At 37.6% G+C, this 21,039-nt stretch overlaps 1 protein-coding gene across 5 annotated transcripts in view; it reads left to right on the top strand.

Annotated features, from left to right (window-relative positions):
- The window catches only part of CEP162 (centrosomal protein 162), a 124,704-nt gene that overhangs the window by 31,786 nt on the left and 71,879 nt on the right, over window positions 1-21,039 (top strand). For all 5 annotated transcript variants that reach the window (XM_040474084.1, XM_040474085.1, XM_040474083.1 and 2 more), the window contains 5 exons: window positions 3,016-3,131; window positions 5,341-5,371; window positions 13,223-13,336; window positions 17,828-18,019; window positions 18,613-18,694. In XM_040474084.1, the coding sequence (XP_040330018.1) occupies window positions 3,016-3,131; window positions 5,341-5,371; window positions 13,223-13,336; window positions 17,828-18,019; window positions 18,613-18,694 (535 nt within the window). The remainder of the gene's footprint in view (window positions 1-3,015; window positions 3,132-5,340; window positions 5,372-13,222; window positions 13,337-17,827; window positions 18,020-18,612; window positions 18,695-21,039) is intronic.

Here is a 21,039-nt window from a genome sequence, read left to right as displayed (position 1 = left end):
AGTCCATCTGATCCAATGTCTCATTCAGGGCCCTTGTTTCTTTATTGACCGTGTGTCTAGATGATCTATCCATTTCTGTAAGTGGGGTGTTAAAGTCCCCTGCAATGACCACATTCTTATCAATAAGGTTGCTTGTGTTTATGAGTAATTGTTTTATATATTTGGGCGCTCCGGTATTCGGCGCATAGACATTTATAATTGTTAGCTCTTCCTGATGGATAGACCCTGTCACTATTATATAATGTCCTTCTTCATCTCTTGTTACAGCCTTTAATTTAAAGTCTAGTTTGTCTGATATAAGTATGGCTACTCCAGCTTTCTTTTGGCTTCCAGTAGCATGATAAATAGTTCTCCATCCCCTCACTCTCAATCTAAAGGTGTCCTCAGGTCTAAAATGAGTCTCTTGTAGACAGCAAATAGATGGGTCTTGTTTTTTTATCCATTCTGATACCCTATGTCTTTTGGTTGGCGCATTTAATCCATTTACATTCAGTGTTATTATAGAAAGATATGGGTTTAGAGTCATTGTGATGTCTGTATGTTTTATGCTTGTAGTGATGTCTCTGGTACTTTGTCTCACAGGGTCCCCCTTAGGATCTCTTGTAGGGCTGGTTTAGTGGTGACAAATTCCTTCAGTTTTTGTTTGCTTGGGAAGACCTTTATCTCTCCTTCTATTCTAAATGACAGGCTTGCTGGATAAAGGATTCTCGGCTGCATATTTTTTCTGTCTAGCAAACTGAAAATCTCGTGCCAACTCTTTCTGGCCTGCCAAGTTTCAAAAGAGAGATCAGTCACGAGTCTTATAGGTCTCCCTTTATATGTGAGGGCACGTTTACCCCTTGCTGCTTTCAGAATTTTCTCTTTATCCTTGTATTTTGCCAGTTTCACTATGATATGTCGTGCAGAAGATCGATTCAAGTGACGTCTGAAGGGAGTTCTTTGTGCCTCTTGGATTTCAATGCCTTTTTCCTTCCCCAGTTCAGGGAAGTTCTCAGCTATTATTTCTTCAAGTACCCCTTCAGCACCTTTCCCTCTCTCTTCCTCCTCTGGGATACCAATGATGCGTATATTATTTCTTTTTAGTGTATCACTTAGTTCTCTAATTTTCCCCTCATACTCCTGGATTTTTTTATCTCTCTTTTTCTCAGCTTCCTCTTTTTCCATAACTTTATCTTCTAGTTCACCTATTCTCTCCTCTGCCTCTTCAATCCGAGCTGTGGTGGTTTCCATTTTGTTATGCATTTCATTTAAAGCGTTTTTCAGCTCCTCGTGACTGTTCCTTAGTCCCTTGATCTCTGTAGCAAGAGATTCTCTGCTGTCAGCTATACTGTTTTCAAGCCCAGCGATTAATTTTATGACTATTATTCTAAATTCACTTTCTGTTATATTATTTAAATCCTTTTTGATCAGCTCATTAGCTGTTGTTATTTCCTGGAGATTCTTCTGAGGGGAATTCTTCCGCTTGGTCATTTTGGATAGTCCCTGGCGTGGTGAGGACCTGCAGGGCACTTCCCCTGTGCTGTGGTGTATAACTGGAGTTGGTGGGCGGAGCCGCAGTCAGACCTGATGTCTGTCCCCAGCCCACCGCTGGGGCCACAGTCAGACTGGTGCGTGCCTTCTCTTCCCCTCTCCTAGGGGCGGGATTCACTGTGGGGTGGGGTGGCCCGTCTGGGCTACTTGCACACTGCCAGGCTTGTGATGCTGGGGATCTGGCGTCTTAGCTGGGGTGGGTAGGCAAGGTGCACAGGGGCAGGAGGGGCAGGCTTAGCTTGCTTCTCCTTAGGTGATCCGCTTCAGGAGGGGCCCTGTGGCAGCAGCAGGGAGTCAGATCCGCTGCCGGAGGTTTGGCTCCGCAGAAGCGCAGAGTTGGGTGTTTGCGCGGAGCGAGCAAGTTCCCTGGCAGGAACTGGTTCTCTTTGGGATTTTGGCTGGGGGATGGGCGGGGAAGATGGCGCTGGCGAGCGTCTTTGTTCCCCACCAAACTGAGCTCTGTCGTCCGGGGGCTCAGCAGCTTTCCTTCCCTTTGTCCTCCAGCCTTCCCGCTTTCTGAGCAGAGCTGTTAACTTATGACCTCCCAGCCGCGCTAAGTCGCGCTTGCTGTCGGAACACAGTCCGTCAGGCCCCTCCGCTTTTTGCAAGCCAGACTTGGGGGCTCTCCTTGGCCGGCGAGCCGCCCCTCCGCCCCGGCTCCCTCCCGCCAGTCCGTGGAGCGCGCACCGCCTTGCCGCCCTTCCTACCCTCTTCCGTGGGCCTCTCGTCTGCGCTTGGCTCCGGCCACTCCGTTCTGCTAATCCTCTGGTGGTTTTCTGGGTTATTTAGGCAGGTGTAGGTGGAATCTAAGCGATCAGGAGGACGCGCGGTGAGCCCAGCGTCCTCCTACGCCGCCATCTCAACAACATCAAGATTTCAAAAAAGCACTGCCTTTTATAAGTAGGGTATTTGAGACTTTGTCTTTAGTGTTAAACTTTGTTTTAAAGATATAAAAATTTTTGGACAGTTCTAGAAATTTTTAGTCTGTTAATAATTTAAAAGATTAAAATTTAGGGGCGCCTGGGTGGCGCAGTCGGTTAAGCGTCCGGCTTCAGCCAGGTCACGATCTCGCGGTCCGTGAGTCCGAGTCCCGCGTCGGGCTCTGGGCTGATGGCTCAGAGCCTGGAGCCTGTTTCCGATTCTGTGACTCCCTCTCTGTCTGCCCCTCCCCCGTTCATGCTCTGTCTCTCTCTGTCCCAAAAATAAATAAAAAACGTTGAAAAAGAAAAAAAAAATTTTAAAAGATTAAAATTTAAAACTCTTATACTATTTGAAAGTACAAGATGACAAAATAAACTTAAGTCTACGGATTGAATTCTGATGAAATCTTTGCAAAAAAAAATGTTCTCTAGAGATATCTTTATGTAAATATTTCAGCAAATTATTCTTATGCAGTCTCCTTTCTTTGGAACTCAGCAGTCTTTTATTGGAATATGACTTTTTTAACAGTGTGATTCTTGTATCTTTTTAAATTATTTTCTTCAGAAAATTACAGTGATGATTTTGAAGATGAGGAGGATATTGATGCACCTTTGACCACTAATGAAGAGACTAATTCCAAAGAAAATCCCAAATCTGAAAAAATACATGTACCCAAACAGGTGATACATCAATTATATATTTGACAGTTTTGAAATTTCTTTCATCACCTTAGCTGACTGTCACTATATGGAGAGCTCAAAATACAAAGTTCTTTATTGTCTTTCTCATTGTTATAAAGCCATAGGTCTCTTAACACTCAGACATTTTCTTAATTCAGGATGTCAATCGTAATAAATTTGGCAATTGATTTTCTTTCTTTCTTTAAAACTTTTTAACATTTGTTATTTATTTTTGAGAGACAAAGAGAGACAAAACATGAGCAGGGGAGGGACAGAGAGAGAGAAGGAGACACAGAATTTGAAGCAGGCTGTAGGCTCTGAGCTGTAAGCACAGAGCCCGATGCAGGGCTTGAACCTACAAACTGCGAGATCATGACCTGAGCCGAAGTCAGATGCTCAACTGACTGAGCCACCCAGGTGCCCCTGGCAATTGATTTTCTAAAGGATCTCTTTTGGCAAGTAATTTCCTTAAGCTTTAAAAATTAAAATTTTCATTGAAATCTCAAATCTAATTTTTAAACAGGTATATTAAGCTATACTTTCTTTGGTAGATCTTGTCCTTGTGAAATACAAAAAACATCCCTCCTCAGTATTTATGCTAGCAGTGACATTACTGTCTGAAACTTATTAGACTAAGATCATGAATTAATTCATTACTTCATTCATACTCAGTGTTGCTATACTTCAGATCTCTTCTTAGTTCTTAGCAATATTGGCTAAGGATATTACTACATAATGTCTGCCATATAGAACTCTCTGAAGCTACTTATATTAACAAGTTGGATAATTACTATTTGTTATGTTAGTCTTTTTTTTTTTTAAACGTTCATTTATTTTTGAGACAGAGACAGAGCATGAATGGGGGAGGGTCAAAGAGAGAGAGGGAGACACAGAATCTGAAACAGGCTCCAGGCAGGCTCTGAGCTGTCAGCACAGAGCCCGACACGGGGCTCGAACTCACGAAGCGCGAGTTCATGACCTGAGCCGAAGTTGGACACCCAACCGACTGAGCCACCCAGGCGCCCCATTATGTTAGTCTTGATCTATATAGTCAGGTCTCTTTGGGGAGTGCATGTTAGGATTACATGTTTTAAACGTGTGAAACCCTAGACTGTCTAAACAGAAGCAAGAAATACTTTCCAGGTATCAATAGATACTCTCATTTTAAATATACCTGGTGCTTTGTCACTAGTTGTCTCTATATCACTCAGTTTAGTGGGGAAAATAAGAAGACCTCTAGAAATACATGAAGATTAATGTGATCTGCTGGCTTTCCTTAGAAGCTTACTAGCATTTATATTTAGAATATGGCAATTTAAATATTTTATGAAAAATAAGTCAGTAGAAGACACAGTGGTTTGACATATTAAGAAAATATAGGGGTGCCTGGATGGCTCGTTCAGTTGAGCATCCGACTCTTGGTTTTGGCTCAGGTCGTGATCCCAGGGTTGTGGGATTGAACCCCACGTCAGGCTCCACGCTGAGGGTGGAGCAGGCTTGAGATTCCCTCTCTCTGTCTACCCCCTCCCCTGCTCAGGCATGCACTGTCTCTCTCTTAAAAAAAAAAAAAAAAGAAAAAAGAAAATATAGGCCTGCATAAAAATGTGTCAGTGTAGAAGGAATTAAAGCTCTGTTATTATGGAATAATCAATCCTACATGTTGCCTATCCAAGTGGAGAACGTAGGTGACCCTAATTATAAAACTTACTCTAACGGAACTTATAATTTTGATAAATTTCAATTATTTTGCCATTTGGTGGCCTGCCTCTTTGAAAATTTTGTCTCTCAAAATGTAACTGAAACAGACTACAAATTATAGTTGATCATTAATTTTGAAAAGAAGAGAAAAGTGATTGATGATGTTATAATAGCAAGAATCTTAGATAAAGTATCCATGTTATCTTGGAGTTCAAAAAATAGAATTTCTAAGCAAGGTGAATGAGCAGATGGCATCAAGATTCTTTAAACAAGGCTTATAAAGGCCTAAATTAATTGGTAATTGCTCCAGTCCTGAAGTTCTTTCATAGCTATGTTCTCTAGTCTTGTAAAATTATTAGTGAATGGGAGTAATAAAAGAAATCTGGAAGGTACATTTCTTTCTCATGATGGAGTAAAACACTGGTTTTCAAATTTTGCTACTATTTGCATTGTGGTCATTTTATATAATTTTGGTTTTAAATAATATGATTATTTTCTTCTTTTAATTTAGGAAGAAGAGAAAACTGGCATGCTGGCTAACGGTAAATATTACATATTCACATATTTTAGATAGCAAAAATTGGTCTATTCAGAATAGTATCAAAATAATTCTGCACAAATTGCTATCTCTCTTTTGTTTTTAAATATCTTTAATGAATTAAAGTCCACAGATTTTCTCAATGATTGGTCCCTTATGCTTGTCTTGAATCCTTCCTGTTATATGTAAGAATATATTATTTTTCTAAACACTAGGAGCAGATGGCATTATGGGTAAATTCTACCAAATATTCAAAGATGAATTCATATCAATTCTTAGAATGTTCCAAAAAAATGGAAGAGGGAATTCTTCCAGACTCATTCTTTGAGGCTAGCATTACCCTGATAACTAAAACCAGACAAAGACACCTCAAAAAAAGAAAACCACAAGAAAGCAATCCCATTTACAATACCATGAAAAAGAATAAAATATTTAGGAATAAACTAACCAAGAAGGTGAAAGAGGTGTACACTTAAAACTATAAAACATTGGGGCGCCTGGGTGGCGCAGTCGGTTAAGCGTCCGACTTCAGCCAGGTCACGATCTCGCGGTCCGTGAGTTCGAGCCCCGCGTCGGGCTCTGGGCTGATGGCTCAGAGCCTGGAGCCTTTCCGATTCTGTGTCTCCCTCTCTCTCTGCCCCTCCCCCGTTCATGCTCTGTCTCTCTCTGTCCCAAAAATAAATAAAAAACGTTGAAAAAAAAAAATAAAAAAAAACAACTATAAAACATTGATGAAAGAAATTAACACAAAAATAAATGAAAAGATAACTCTGTGTTCATTGATTAGAAGAATTAATGTTAAAATGTCTTTATTACCTAAAGTGATCTACAGATCCAGTGCAATCCATATCAAATTCAAATGGCATTTTTCACAAAAATAGGAAAAATAATCCTAAAATTTACATGGAACCAAAAAAGACCCCAAATAGCCAAAGCGATCTTGAGAAAAAAGAATAAAGCTGGAGGTATCACACTTCCTGATTTCAAATATATTACAAAGCTACAATAATCAAAATAGTATGGTATTAGCATAAAAAAACCACATAGATCAATGGAATAGTAATCAAAATAGTATGGTATTGACATTTTCAACAGAAAGTTCAGAAATAAATACATGCATATATGGTCAATTAGTTATTGATAGTGGCACAAAGAATACACAGAAAAGGAATAGTTCTTCAGTAAATAGTGTTTGGAAAGCTGGATAGCCACATGCAAAAGATAAAACTTGACCCTGTCTTACCCCATACACAAAATTGAACTCAATGGATTGAACACTTGAACATAAGACCTAAAACTGTAAAACCCATAGAAGAAAACATGGGGTAAGCTTTTTGATACTGGTCTTGGCAATGGTTTTTTAGATTTCATACCAAAAGCAGAAATAAGTGAGGTTGATTGCATCAAACTAAAAAGCTTCTGCGCAGCAAGGGAAACCATGAACAATATGAAAAAGCATTCTGTGGAATGGGAGAAAGTATTTGCAAATGACATATCCAATACAGGGTTAATATTCAAAACATACAAGGAACTCATACAAATTAATAGCCAAAAATGGCCAATAGGCACATAAAAAGATGCTTAACTTCACTAATTATCAGGGAAATGCCATTAAAAACCACAGTGAGGGACACCTGGGTGGCTCAGTTGGTTAAGTGTCTGACTTCAGCTCAAGTCATGATCTCATGGTTCGTAAGTACAAGCCCTGCGTTGGGCTCTGTGCTGACAACTCAGAGTCTGGGGTCTGCTTTGGATTCTGTGTCTGCTTCTCTCTCTGCCCTCCCCTGCTTGCTCTCTGTCTCTCTCTCTCTCAAAAATAAATGAACATTAAAAAAATTAAAACAAAAAAACACAGATATTACATCATACTTGTCAGGATGACAGTTTTCAAAATGATTAGAGATAACAAATGCTGACTACGATGTGGAGAAAAGGGAACTCTTATTTGCTGTTGGTGAGAATGTAAACTGGTATAACCACTACAGGAAACAGTATGAAGACTCCTCAGAAAATTAAAAATAGAACTATTACGTGATCCAAAGTCCCACTTCTGGATATATATCCAAAGAAAACAAAATTATTATCTCAAAGAGATATCTATAGTCCCATGTTCTTTGCAGCATTATTTATAATAGCCAAGTATGGAAACAAGCTAAATGTCTGTCAGTGGATGAATGAAAATGTGACACATATATACTAATGAAATGTTGAGTCCTAAAGGAAATTCTGTTATTTGCAACAATATGTATCACTTGGCTATATTAAATAGCAAGACAAAGGTGAATATTGGATGGTATCACTTATAGATAGAACTTAAAAATAAAAGTTGAACCCAGAAACAGTAGAATGAGGTTGCTAGGAGCTGAGGGGTGGGGAAAATGAGGAGAGATTAATAAAGTATAAACTTTCAGTTATAAGATTAAAAAAAAAGTCTGAGAAAAAAAAAGTCTGAGAATCTATATAAGTACAATTGTGATTGTTATATAATTAAAATTTGCTAAGAAAGTAGAACTTAGCTGTTCTCACCAAAAAGGTGATGCATGCCTTAATTAACTCAGTTGTAAGAATCCCTTCACAATTTACATAAATCATCACATTTTCCACATTAAATATATTACAGCTTTGTTTTTCAATTATACCTCAATAAAGCCAAAGAGGGGAATAAAAAGATGGTTAATTAACAATAGAAAGTGTAATTTACAGAGTCTCAACCAGTGGTTATGGTATTAGTTTCAGTTGTACAATACAGTGAATGCTGAAGTTCAATGCTTCCATACAACTCATCAAACAAATGCATTCCTTAATCCCTATCAGCTATTTAACCCATCCCCCCAACAAACTGGTAGCCATCAGTTTGTTCTCTATAGTTAAGGGTCTGTTTCTTGGTTTGCCTCCCTCTCTCTTCCCTGCCCCCCCTCCTTTGTTCATTTGTTTCTTAAATTCCATATAGGAGTGAAATCATACGGTATCTGTCCTTCTCGGACTTATCTCGCTTAGCATAATACTCTCATCATTTGCAACGACATGGGTGGAGCAATGTATAAAAAAATTAATTTGACTGGCTTTATTGCAATATTTGCTTTATTGCAGTGGTCTGGAATTGAACCTGCAGTATCTGAGTTATGCCTGTATATGATATTAAAAAACTAGATGTAGATAGTTACGTACAGAAGAATGAAATTAGGCTCTTATCTCACCCCACATACAAAAGTCAACTCAAGATGGGTCAAAGGCTTAAATATAAAACCTGAGACTGTAAAATAACTAGAAGACATGAGAAAAAAGCTTCTTGGCATTGCGCTAGGGAATATTTTTTTAGTTATGACCCCCAGAACACAACCAACAAAAGGGAAAATAGACAAATGAGATTGCATCAGGTTAAAATGCTGTCTGGCAAAGGAAATAATCAGGTGAAAAGGCAACCTATGGAATGGAAGAAGGTATTTATAAACCATATTTCTGATAAGGAGTTGATACCCAAAATATGTAAGGAGCTCATGCAACTCAATATCAAAAAACCAGAGAACCCAATTAAAAGTGAGCAAAGGACCTGAATAGAAGTCTTCAAAAGAAGACATACTAATGGTCAACAAACACATGAAAAGATGCTTAACTTCACTAATCATCAGGGAAGTGCAAATCAAATTAGATATCCCCTCCTACCTGTCAGATTGGCTGTTTATCAAAAAGACAGAAAATAACATGTTTGCGAGGATTTGGAGAGAATGGAATTTTTGTATGCTATTGATGGAATATAAATGGGTGCAGCTACTATGGGAAATAGTATGGTGGTTCCAGAAAAAAATTTAAGATGGAACTACCTTATGACTTAGTAATCCCACTTCAGGGTATATATTTTAAAGAGATATCTGTACTCCCATGTTCACTGCACCGTCACTTACAATAGCCAAGGTATGGATACAACCTAAACGCCATTGACAGATGACCAATAATATGATAGTACACTGTGGAGGACATACTGCTAAACTAAACTAAACTAAAACTGCTAAGTGAAATAAGCTGGATGCAGAAAGACAAATACTGCACTGTTCTGTGAAAGGGAGGTATATGCAAATCAAGCTTCAAAGGCCAAAAGAGTCCTAAGACCAAAGGAAAAGGCTGACAAGTCCAGCTTGACAAGAAATGGTTTATTAGGGAAACTTAGAGGGAGAAGCCTGTTTGTGCACCACAAGATGAGTAGATCTCCACAACCCTCCTCCCTTAGGACCTGCTTTTATAGTCCTCGAGGCTGGGAGTACATGCTGAGGGATGACTCAAAGGGAAAATGTTTAAGAATACATATGGATCAGCTTTGGTTTTCTTTTTCAATATTACTTTGGCTATTCAGGGTCTTTTGTGGTTCCATACAAATTTTAGGATTGTTTGTTCTAGCTCTGTGAAGAATGCTGGTGTTTTGTTTTGTTTTGTTTTTTTTATAGGGATTGCATTAAATATGTAGATTGCTTTGGGTGCTATTGAATTTTAACAATATTCTTCCAATCCATGAGCATGGAATGTTTTTCATTTCTTTATGTCTTCAATTTCTTTCACAACCTTTGTATAGATTTCAGTGTATAGATCTTTTCACCTCTTTGTTTAGGTTTATTCCTAGATATTTTATGGATTTTTGTGCAATTGTAAATGGGATTGATTCCTTGATTTCTCTTTATGCAGCTTCATTATTGTTGTATAGAAATGCAACTGATTTCTGTACATTTATTTTATATCCTGTGACTTTGCTGAATTCATGGATCAGCACTAGCAATTTTTTGGTGGAGTCTCTTGGGTTTTCCACAATTCCAGACTTCAAGCTGTATTACAAAGTGTAATCAAAACAGTGTGGTACTGGCACAAAAACAGACACATAGATCAGTGGAACTGCATAGAGAACCCAGAAATGGACCTACAAATCTATGGCCAACTAATCCTTGATGAAGTAGGAAAGGATATCCAATGGAAAAAAAACAGTCTCTTCAGCAAATGGTGTTGGGAAAACTGGACAGAGACATGCAAAAGAATGAACCTGGACCACTTTCTTATACCATACACAAAAATAAACTAAAAATGGATGAAAGACATAAACATAAGACAGGAAGCCATCAAAATCCTAGAGGAGAAAACAGGGAGCAACCTCTTTGAGCTGCATCAACTTCTTACTTGACATGTCTCCAGTGGCAAGGGAAACAAAAGCAAAAATGAACTATTGGGACCTCATCAAGATAAAAAGCTTCTGCACTGCAAAGGAAACAGTCAACAAAACTAAAAGGCATGGAAGAATATATTTACAAATGACATATTAGATAAAGGGTTAGTTTGCAAAATCTATAAAGAACTTATCAAACTCAACACCCAAAAAACAATCCAGTGAAGAAATGGGCAAAAGACATGAATAGACACTTTTCCAAAGAAGACATCCAAGGGCTAAGACACCTGAAAAAAAATGCCCAACATCACTCATCATGAGGGAAATACAAATCAAAACCACAATGAGCTACCACCTCACACCTGTAAGAATAGCTAAAATTAACAACAGATGTTGGCAAGGATATGGAGAAAGGGGGGGAACTCTTTTGCACTGCTGGTGCAATTGCAAACTGGTACAGCCACTCTAAAAAACAGTATGGAGGTTCCTCAAAAAATTAAAAACAGAACTACCTTACAACCCAGCAATTGCCCTATTAGGTATTTATCCAAAAGTTACAAAAATGCTGATTTGAAAGGACACACACCCCCAATATTTATAGCAGCACTATTGACAATAGCCAAAGTATGGAAAGAACCCAAATGTCCATCAACTGATGAATGGATAAAGAAGATATTGTGTGTGTGTGTATACACATACACACAATGGAATATTACTTGCTGGTGAAGAAGAATGAAATCTTGCCATTTGCCACAATGTGGATAGAATAAAGTATATTATGCTAAGTGAAGTCAGTCAGAGAAAGACAAATATATGATTTCCTCATATGTGGAACTTAAGAAACAAAACAATGAACATAGGAAAAGGAAAGCAAACATAAGATAAAAACAGAGAAGGAAACAAAACCATAAGAGACTCTAAAATACAGAAACTAATGGTTGCTGGTGGGGTGTTGGGTGGGGGAATGGGCTAAATGGCAATAGGCATTAAGGAGGGCACATTTTGGGATGGCACTGGGTGTTGTATGTAAGTGATGAACCACTAAATTCATTCCTGAAATCATTAAAAAAATAAAAATAAAAACTACAAAAGCTCACTCAAAAGAAATAAATAGGACGGACATGTGTAGGAATGGATGAGTATGAAATTCCCAAATCCTCTCCTCTGAAACAGTAATAAGGATATTGGCTAAAACTCAACATTTGGGGGGGGTCCCTGGGTGGCTCAGTTAAGCTTTTGACTCTTGATTTTGACTCCAATGATGATCTCACCATTCGTGAGATCAACCCTGTGTCAGGCTCCAAGCTGACAGCAAAGAGCCTACTTGGGGTTCTGTCTTCTCTCTCTCTCTGCCTGCTCCCCCTGCTCATGAGTGCTCACGCTCTCTAAATAAACAAACAAACAAACATTAAAAAAAAAATTGGTGTGGGTCATAGTCCTATCTCCAGGGCAGATCAAGAACACTATGCCCCAAGAGTGTTCTTAAGGATGTGGTTAAGGAAAAGGAGAGAATGTTGATGTTGGAAGGCAGCTGTGCTCAAGAAGGTTTCAGGTCACAGAAAAGTTATCATGGCAGATGTGTCATGTTAGTCTTGTTCACACATGCATGATCTCATTTATATGTGGAATCTAGGGGCACCTGGGTGGCTCAGTCAGTTAAGCGGCCAACCGGCTCGGGTCATGATCTCACAGTTCATGGGTTCAAGCCCCAGGTCAGGCTCTGTGCTGACAGCTCAGAGCCTGGAGCCTGCTTCAGATTCTCTGCCTCCCTCTCTGTCTGCCTCTGCCCCTGCCCTGCTCATGCTCGCGCACTCTCTCTCTCTCTCTCAAAAATAAACATTAAAAAAAACTTTATATGTGGAATCTAAAAATGTTACACTTGTAGAAATGAGAGTAGAATGATGGTTACCAGGAGCTAGGGGAGGGGGATATGGGAAGATGTTAGTTAAGGAGTACAAAGTTTCAGTTTTACAAGAGAAGTAAAGCTTTGGAGATCTAATGTACAACAGCATGATTATACTTAAAACTTGAAATTTGATAAGAGGGGAAATCTGAATTGTTGTCACCATACGCACACACAAAAGGTAACTATATAAGGTAATGGATATATTAACTTGATTGTGGTCATTATTTCAGTGTATACATATACAGTGTATACATATGTCAAAACATCAAATTTACACATTAAATATATACAATTTTTTTAGTTTATTTATTTATTTTGAGAGGGAGCGAGCCCACACAAGTGAGAGAGGGAAAGAGAGAGAATCCCTGTCAGCACGGAGCCCATCACGGGGCTTGAACTCAGGAGCCATGAGATCATGCCCTGAGCCATAGTCGGACACTTAACCAACTGAAGTCACTCAGGCACCCCAAATATATACAATTTTTAACTGTCAACTATATCTAAATTTTTAACTGTCAACTATATCTCAACTATATCTCAAAAAGCGGTGGGGAGAATACCTTTTTGTTATTTTTCACGGGCCCTTTGCATCCCACGCATAAATGTACATTAGATTTGTATATAAGTATAGTTATGTGTGTTAATGTGATCATACTTATTACAGATATATGATTATATACTCTTTACATGTAAATATCTTTGTTTTTATACAGCTTGCATATGATTAAAATACTAAATTGAAGGAACTGTACAATTCCTCTAATTTTTTTTTTTTTTTTTTTTTTTTTTTTTTTTTATTGTTCTAGTGGTACTGCTTGATTCCTTAGACTCTGTTGCAGAGGTCAACCTTGATGAACAGGACAGAGCAACTAAGCCAAAGTCCCTGCCAGAAATGACTGATAATGAAATGACAGGAACAGGTAAAAGTGAAAAACTGTTCTCTAAATACGTAGGAGTTTATGACTAAATGACTTTATTTCTAGATAAGGAAATATAATATATAATAATATATGTAATAGCTATATCAACAATAAAAATTTAAATCCCACATTTTTTACCATATTTAACAACCTAAGTAATCTGAATTTGATAATGGTGACACTTAATGCTACTAGGCCAAGTAAAGTCTGTTTTTAATAAAAACTTATTAATAAATGGATGAAAGCTGTTGATACAAAGTGTAATACTATAGGTAATATTAAATAATTTTCTCTGCCCCTCTAGAGTATTCTGTTAAATTGGAACATGTAGGAGAAATGAGATCTTGGTCTTACTTTGCTTTTCCATTGTTTCCTCTGTGCAGGAAAAAGTTAAATCACATTCCAAAATTTTAATGTACATTGAACCATGCCTTTTCAAACTTGTAAAGCAGTGGAATCCTTACCTGCAAATGAAATCTCATGTACTATTTTCTGTGTAGATAAAAATGGTGTTTTATCAGTATAAATTTAAATGTTTACATTTATAATATTTATTTATAAAGTTAGTGAGAACAGTAATGGTATTTTGAGTTTTTTAAAATCATAAGTTTCAGATATTTGTTATATTCTTTTTTTTAAGTTTATTTATTTTGAGAGAGAGAGAGAAAGAGCGTGAGTGGGAGAGGGGGAGAGAGAGAATCGCAGACACTGCACTGTCTGCACAGAGCCCATCACAGGGCTCAAACTCACGAGCGGTGACATCATGACCTGAGCCGAAATCAAGAGTCAGACGCTCAACTGGCTGAGCCACCTATGCACCTCAGATATTTGTTACATTCTTTTTTTGTTGTAGTTCTTGTATTATCATCAGACTTCTGATATGTTTGTATATTTTATGTTTGTTGTATAATGTAAAAAAAAAATCTTGGTTTACTGCATAAATGTTGCAAATGAGAACTTTTTAATCATCTTGCTTTGAAAGTCTCAGTTGACCAGTATGGTCAATTAAACCAATCCAGATACTTGGAACAAAAGAGCAATAGAAATGATAAATCACTAGTGAACTCTAAACATCTGCTTGCATTTTATTTTTATTTTATTTTATTTTATTTTTTATTTCTTCTTTTTTATTGGAGTATAATATACCCATAGAAAAGTTCATGTATCATAATAGTGCCACCTGATGAATTTTCATAGCATGAATACACCCATGTAACCAGTAACCAGATCAAAAAACAGAGGACAGGGGCACCTGGGTGGCTCGGTTGGTTAAGCGTCCGACTTCAGCTCAGGTCATGATCTCACGGTCTGTGAGTTCGAGCCCCGCGTCAGGCTCTGTGCTGACAGCTCAGAGCCTGGAGCCTGTTTCTGATTCTGTGTCTCCCTCTCTCTCTGCCCCTCCCCTGTTCACGCTCTGTGTCTCTCTCTGTCTCAAAAATAAATAAACGTTAAAAAAAAAAAAAACAGAGGACAGAGTCCACTCAAGGTCTTATTTGTAGTTACTGCCGTTCCAAAAGTCACCACTATCTTGTTTCATCCACTTCCATTTAAAAATATAAGTATGAAAGTAAAAAAATTACAACAAAATCATGTTACTCATTTGCTTGTTATTACCCAGTTGAATATTCACCATAATGAAAGCATGTGCTGAGCACATGTTCTTCAGTCTTACTGTTTAAGTAGATGTCACATATGTGTTGTGATAGTCAACCTTACATGCAGTTTTCAGTAAGTTGATATGAATTCTATAACTCTTACATTTTTAAAAAAATATTTATTTTTGAGAGAGAAAGAGGGAGTGAGGGAGGGGCAGAAGGAGGGAGAGGACAGAGGATCTGAAGCAGGCTCTGTGCTGACAGCAAGAGATCCCTATGCGGGGCTCAAACTCATGAACCTTGAGATCACGACCTCAGGCAAAGTCGGACACTTAACCATCTGAGCCACCCAGGTGCCCCCGGCATGAATTCTTTTAAAAAGACCAATATAGAATTAAAGCTTTTCTAATCAATGATACGTTATAGGAAATTCATATATATACAGAATGGTCAGAGGAACTGCATTCTAAGATGTACATGAAAACAAAGCAGGAGGCCAAAGTTATCACTTTGATGGTTTTCAAAATATTCCATAAATGGCACATTGGAATGTGCAGATTAATTTCTATTTTTATGTGTTAAAGAACAATTTAAAATGAAATTTCAATCAAACATCTGTAGAATCCATGATTTTCTCTGAGAAACTATGATTTTGTAAAACATGGTATGAAAACCACTGCTGTAGGTTATAAACAATTTTTTTTAAGGTATGGCTGAATGTAAAAACTCTAGTAAGATGATTCAAGCAGTTTTATAAAGGTGTAGTTTTCTGGTCTTATTTCTTAAATGTTCTTGACTCAGAAATAATTTGTTATTACTGGAGGATATATGATGTTATTGTCATATAGCCTTAGATTTGTATTTCCAGCCTTGCCAGTTATCAGCTGTGTGACACTGGGCAATTAATGCTTCTAAGCCTGTTTCCTCTTCTTTAAAATGAGACCTTGTATTGGTCAACTGAGGGAATGTGTAGTGCCTAGTATATTGTTAAGATTCAACAAGCAGTAGCAACTATATGGTTCTCATCACTGTTATTTATATCAACCCTTATTAATGGTAGAAATCATAATAAAAAACCTGAAGGCATATAGTATAAATACTTATTAGTTGTGGGGTACTGAGTTTACCTACTATTTCAAAAATACACTTGAAAATCTTCAAATCAGCATCTGAACTTGGGTTAAGAACTGAAAAATGAGAAGGTTGTTTTGTTTTTTACCACTTTCTTCTAGAATTAAGAAACCTCAGTTTAGTTGATACATTCTCAAAGATCATCTTTTTAAAAAGGTATTACTTTTGAAATTCTTTGTGCTTTATTGTTTTAGAAAGGTTGGTAACTGTGAAAATGGGGCCAGATCCAGCTTTTTGCTTATTTTCATTTGTCTCATGGGCAGGTACCCTTTTGTGCGATGACTGCATGACAGGAGCAGTCCCAGGATGACAGTATTACTTCACGACTAGGTCTTTGTCTCTGCACCAGAGGATTTGACATTTGTCAACTTCCTAAAGTAGAAAAATTAGGGAGCTTTTAACTTGTAATAATATATAAAATAACTACATAAAGTCCTTTCTTTGTAAGGTGAAAAGCAGAGAAGTCAGCCCTTTGTTGATGAAGCTACATCTATTTTATTTTTAAGCACTATTTGATTAATCATGAGTATCAGCAGAAGAGGAGACTACTCACCCTTTTTCTCTTCTTTTTCCCCACTCTTCTATGACTCTTTTATCCTTTTCTCTAATTTTGAAAATTACAGCATTGGTAGTAAAAGGTACAAAATGAGTAAGAAAAATACTTATAAAATTTTAGATCATTATTGTCATATTGTCTTAAAATTCTTTTTTCCAGAATTTATTTATCAATTGGTAGGAGGAGGAGAAAGTTAATAGGGAAGGAAGAGTGAACGAAGACATCAGGTTTTCTATTTTGGATGACTGGGTGAATAGTGATACCATTCCCAAAATACTGATAGTAGAACAAGTTTTGTTGGGGAATACAATTAATTCAGTTGGGAATATGCTAGATTTGATTTACTTATAGAACAGTGTAAATATCTGTTAGAAGGTTTAATATTCAAAAAAGAGGTAAGGACAAAAGACATAGGTTTGGGTGTCACAAGCATATGGGTAATAGTTGAGCTAAGGGATCTTGATAAAATTAGCCAGCTCAAAAAAAAAAGTGAGAGGTTTAAAAAAGAGGGCTAAAGATGGGACCCTGAGATGAACCATTTACCAGAAAGCACAAAGAGGTAGCCATCGGAGTGCTGGGAAGCACAGGAAGAAGAGGCTATACAAAAGAAGCAGTTTCCAGGAAAGCACAGTGTCAGACGTCTCACAGGGTTGGAGAAATTGAAGATGGCTAGATGTGACTATTAGAAAATTACTTTTGATTATAACAGCTTTAGCAGGATATTGGAACACATACTGGATTGCAGAGTTAGAGGAGTGAATTTCAGTTAAAGAAATGCAGACTGTAGGATACTTGGTGGCACTGGGAAGCAGAGAGAGAGTGCAAAAGTGAGAGAGAATGGTAATGGTAAGGAAAGACACGATTCTTGAACGATTTTGTCAGTTAGGAAATTTAGGGATAGTTGTATCCAATGTAATGGGGTTGATTAAGGGTAGTAGGAAGAGAAGGCAGTAACCAGTGGAATCAGAGTTCACAGTTATCATGTCAGGACACATCTTACCTTGCTAAAGAGTTATTGAGCGTTACGTTTTCATACTGGTAGGCTATAGCTATGTATTACCAATGTTTGTATTTCACTCTTGTGTTTATAATGTTGCTGTTGTCCTACAACCTTGTTCACCATTCCTAACACACTAACGGATGCTATTAGTGGTTTATGTTTCTCACGTATTTGTGTGATTATACTGGAGATTACATTTATTTCAACAGGTGTTTCTTATGGACAAAGCAATAGTGACATTGAAGCTCTACATCAGGCTTATTGTCAGGTAGCCCAGTCTTTGGGAGATACAGATGAACAAAGGATTGAGAGTAATGCATTGGAAAATATCAAGAGCTCAGTGAAAGATTATCCTCAAGAAAATGAAGAGTCCTCTAAAAACATCTCTACTACAGAATCTGGTAAAAGTTCATTTGAGACCCTCTCTGAAGAGTTTCTTTTGTGGTATAATTTAAATAGTTTGCTATAGTGATTGTTTCTCAATCTCTGAATTTAATTTAAAAGGTTTGCTGAAATGAAATTTGGGAATCAGTAGTTTAACTATAAAGTTAGAGCTGAACACAAGATAAAATTTCACTTCCTCTTTCAGTATGCCTTGACCAAATCAGAAAATCACCTAAGTGTTTGCACATTTTTTATGCTTTACCTTATGCATATACTAAAGTAATTTTTTAAATAGAGAATAGTATTTGAGGATCAACTAAATAATCTATTTAACAAATGTGTGTGCATGTATGGACATACCCATACGCATATATTTGATATTGATGTAGATGGATACATCAAATATATAGATATATATATTTCAAATATAAAAATCAAAGGAGATTTTCTTGGTACAAGTAAGTTTATAGTGGGAAACTGGGTTTACTGTATATATCATTTTGTTAGTTCTGTTGGTCAGAAAAAAATGTAATCTTAGTGGGATTAGACATTAAACTAAGCAATTCACATAATTTCGGGGGTCGCTATTTTAACTTTTTTTCCCTCTTAGATCTGCCCACGGTAGAGGAGTTGATGAAACCTATCAGAATAGATTCTTTTGGTGTCAGTGGTTTTGATTTACAACCTGTCAGGTATGAGATTTTTTGGAATGGATTATACAGATTGTTTATTTGCTTATTGTTTTACTACTGGAAACTTTTAGAATCATTTGTTCTGCATGCTTATTCCTAGTGAATGATTTAACGAGTAGCTTATATGAATCTACCTTTGAGTCACTGCTCTCCTTATTAGTAGTTCTTACTCAGTTTATCAAAATTCTTCTAGTGCTAAAATTAAAAAATACTTTAAAAATAGATGCCACTAAAAAAACGTTTGCTGCCATCAAGTATTCTGAAGGCTTTTTTACTGAAAACTAAAATCCTTTCAGCTTTAAATAGCTCATGGCAGTTGATTTGAATTCTATTCTGTATGAGTCATAGATTTGCTTATTTATAAACCAGTTAGCTTTGTACTTAGTCACAGACCAGCCATCGTTTTTCAGGGTAAGATTTTTGGTCACAGGAGCAGTGGGCTTCATGAAAATGCACCAGTGCCAGTACATCTTAATGGAAGCTTGTGGGACCTTCCTGTCATTCTCCAGCACAGAGTAGCACGTTACAGTAACCTTGCATTTGTGTCACATCTATTAGAGTGTCACATCCATCATTTCATGTGATCCTCGTAACAAATAGGTCAGGCATCTTTATTCGCATCATTCAGGTGTTGGAACTGAGGTAAATCAGTTTAGTAGTGGAGCTCTCATAAGAACCAGGTCATGAAGATGATGGTGGTGGCAGTGGTGGTGATGATAATAATGATAACAGCTGACGTTTTTATCACACGCTTACTGTGTGTGCAAAGTTCTTTACATCTTTGCATTTTAGATTTCTTTTTTTTTTTTTTCAACATTTATTTATTTTTGGGACAGAGAGAGACAGAGCATGAATGGGGGAGGGGCAGAGAGAGAGGGAGACACAGAATCCGAAACAGGCTCCAGGCTCTGAGCTGTCAGCCCAGAGCCCGACGCGGGGCTCGAACTCACGGACCGCGAGATCGTGACCTGGCTGAAGTCGGACGCTTAACCGACTGCGCCACCCAGGCGCCCCAGATTTCTTTTAATCTTACAGCAACTCTATGAGTTATATTTTATTATTATCCCCATTGCATAGATAAGGAAACTGAGGCTTAAAGAAGTTAAATAAATTGCCCAAGATCGTATGGTTATGTAGGGGTGCCTGGGTGGCTTTGTTGGTTAAGTGTCCGACTCTTGATTTCAGCTCAGGTCATGATCTTCTGGTTTGCGAGAAGTTGGGCTCTGCACTGAGAGCATGAAGCCTGTTTGGGATTCTCTCTCTCCCTCTGTCTCTGCCCCTCACTCAATCACATGCGTGCTCTCTCTCTCTCTCTCTCTCTCTGCCTCTCTCTCTCAAAATAAATAAACTTGAAAGAAAAACAAAGATCATGTGGTTATAACCAGGAAACACAAGAAATCTTTGTGTGTTTTAACAACTTACATTGTCAGATCTCTGATCTCCATGAAATATTTCTGTGAAAAGCCTGTCATCCATTCCTGTATTTATTTGTTCATTTGTGTTTTCAGCAGACACAGTTTGAGCCCTTCTTTGTACTACATCCTCATCATGTAAATCCACTTGTAGTGATTTCTTATCCTGTTTCTGCGTTTGTGCTGGTTGAGAGAAAGTGACACAATGAAGCTTACACTAAAACCCATCTACTTGAATGCTTAGTATTCTCCCACTGATCTGCAGCACTAGATAGTATTTTTTAAGGGCAGACTATTCTCCCTTACTGCTGTTTGGGACTGTGTTGGTGTTAATGAAGAGATTTTTTTACACATCTTGTGTGTTTGCTGGCATAGGTGGAATCATTTTACTACTGTAAATTCTAAATATAATTTTTTTCGTTTTTGTTTAAAAGCTAAAAACAAATGGGGCGCCTGGGTGGCGCAGTCGGTTAAGCGTCCGACTTCAGCCAGGTCACGATCTTGCGGTCCGTGAGTTCGAGCCCCGCGTCAGGCTCTGGGCTGACGGCTCAGAGCCTGGAGCCTGTTTCCGATTCTGTGTCTCCCTCTCTCTCTGCCCCTCCCCCGTTCATGTTCTGTCTCTCTCTGTCCCAAAAATAAATAAACGTTGAAAAAAAAAATTTTTTTTAAAAAAAAGCTAAAAACAAGTATACTTACATTAAAGCCATAACAATAATTACCAAAATGTCAGTGGTATAAACTAGTACACATATCTGAAACCTCTTTAGTAAACTGTAAATAATCTCAGCTGATATAGCAAATAAGTCCTTAAAATTTTAGTAGCTAAACATCATCGAAAATGTATTTTTTGCTCGTGTCATAATCCCATGTGTGTCAGTGGGGTTGGAGTAGGACTCTACTCCACATAGCCATTTAGGGACCCAGGCTACTTTG

The sequence above is a fragment of the Herpailurus yagouaroundi genome, unplaced genomic scaffold (assembly GCF_014898765.1).
Source record: "Herpailurus yagouaroundi ecotype Mexico unplaced genomic scaffold, PumYag 139, whole genome shotgun sequence".
NCBI lineage: Eukaryota > Metazoa > Chordata > Mammalia > Carnivora > Felidae > Herpailurus > Herpailurus yagouaroundi.
This window is presented reverse-complemented; position numbering and strand designations above follow the sequence as displayed.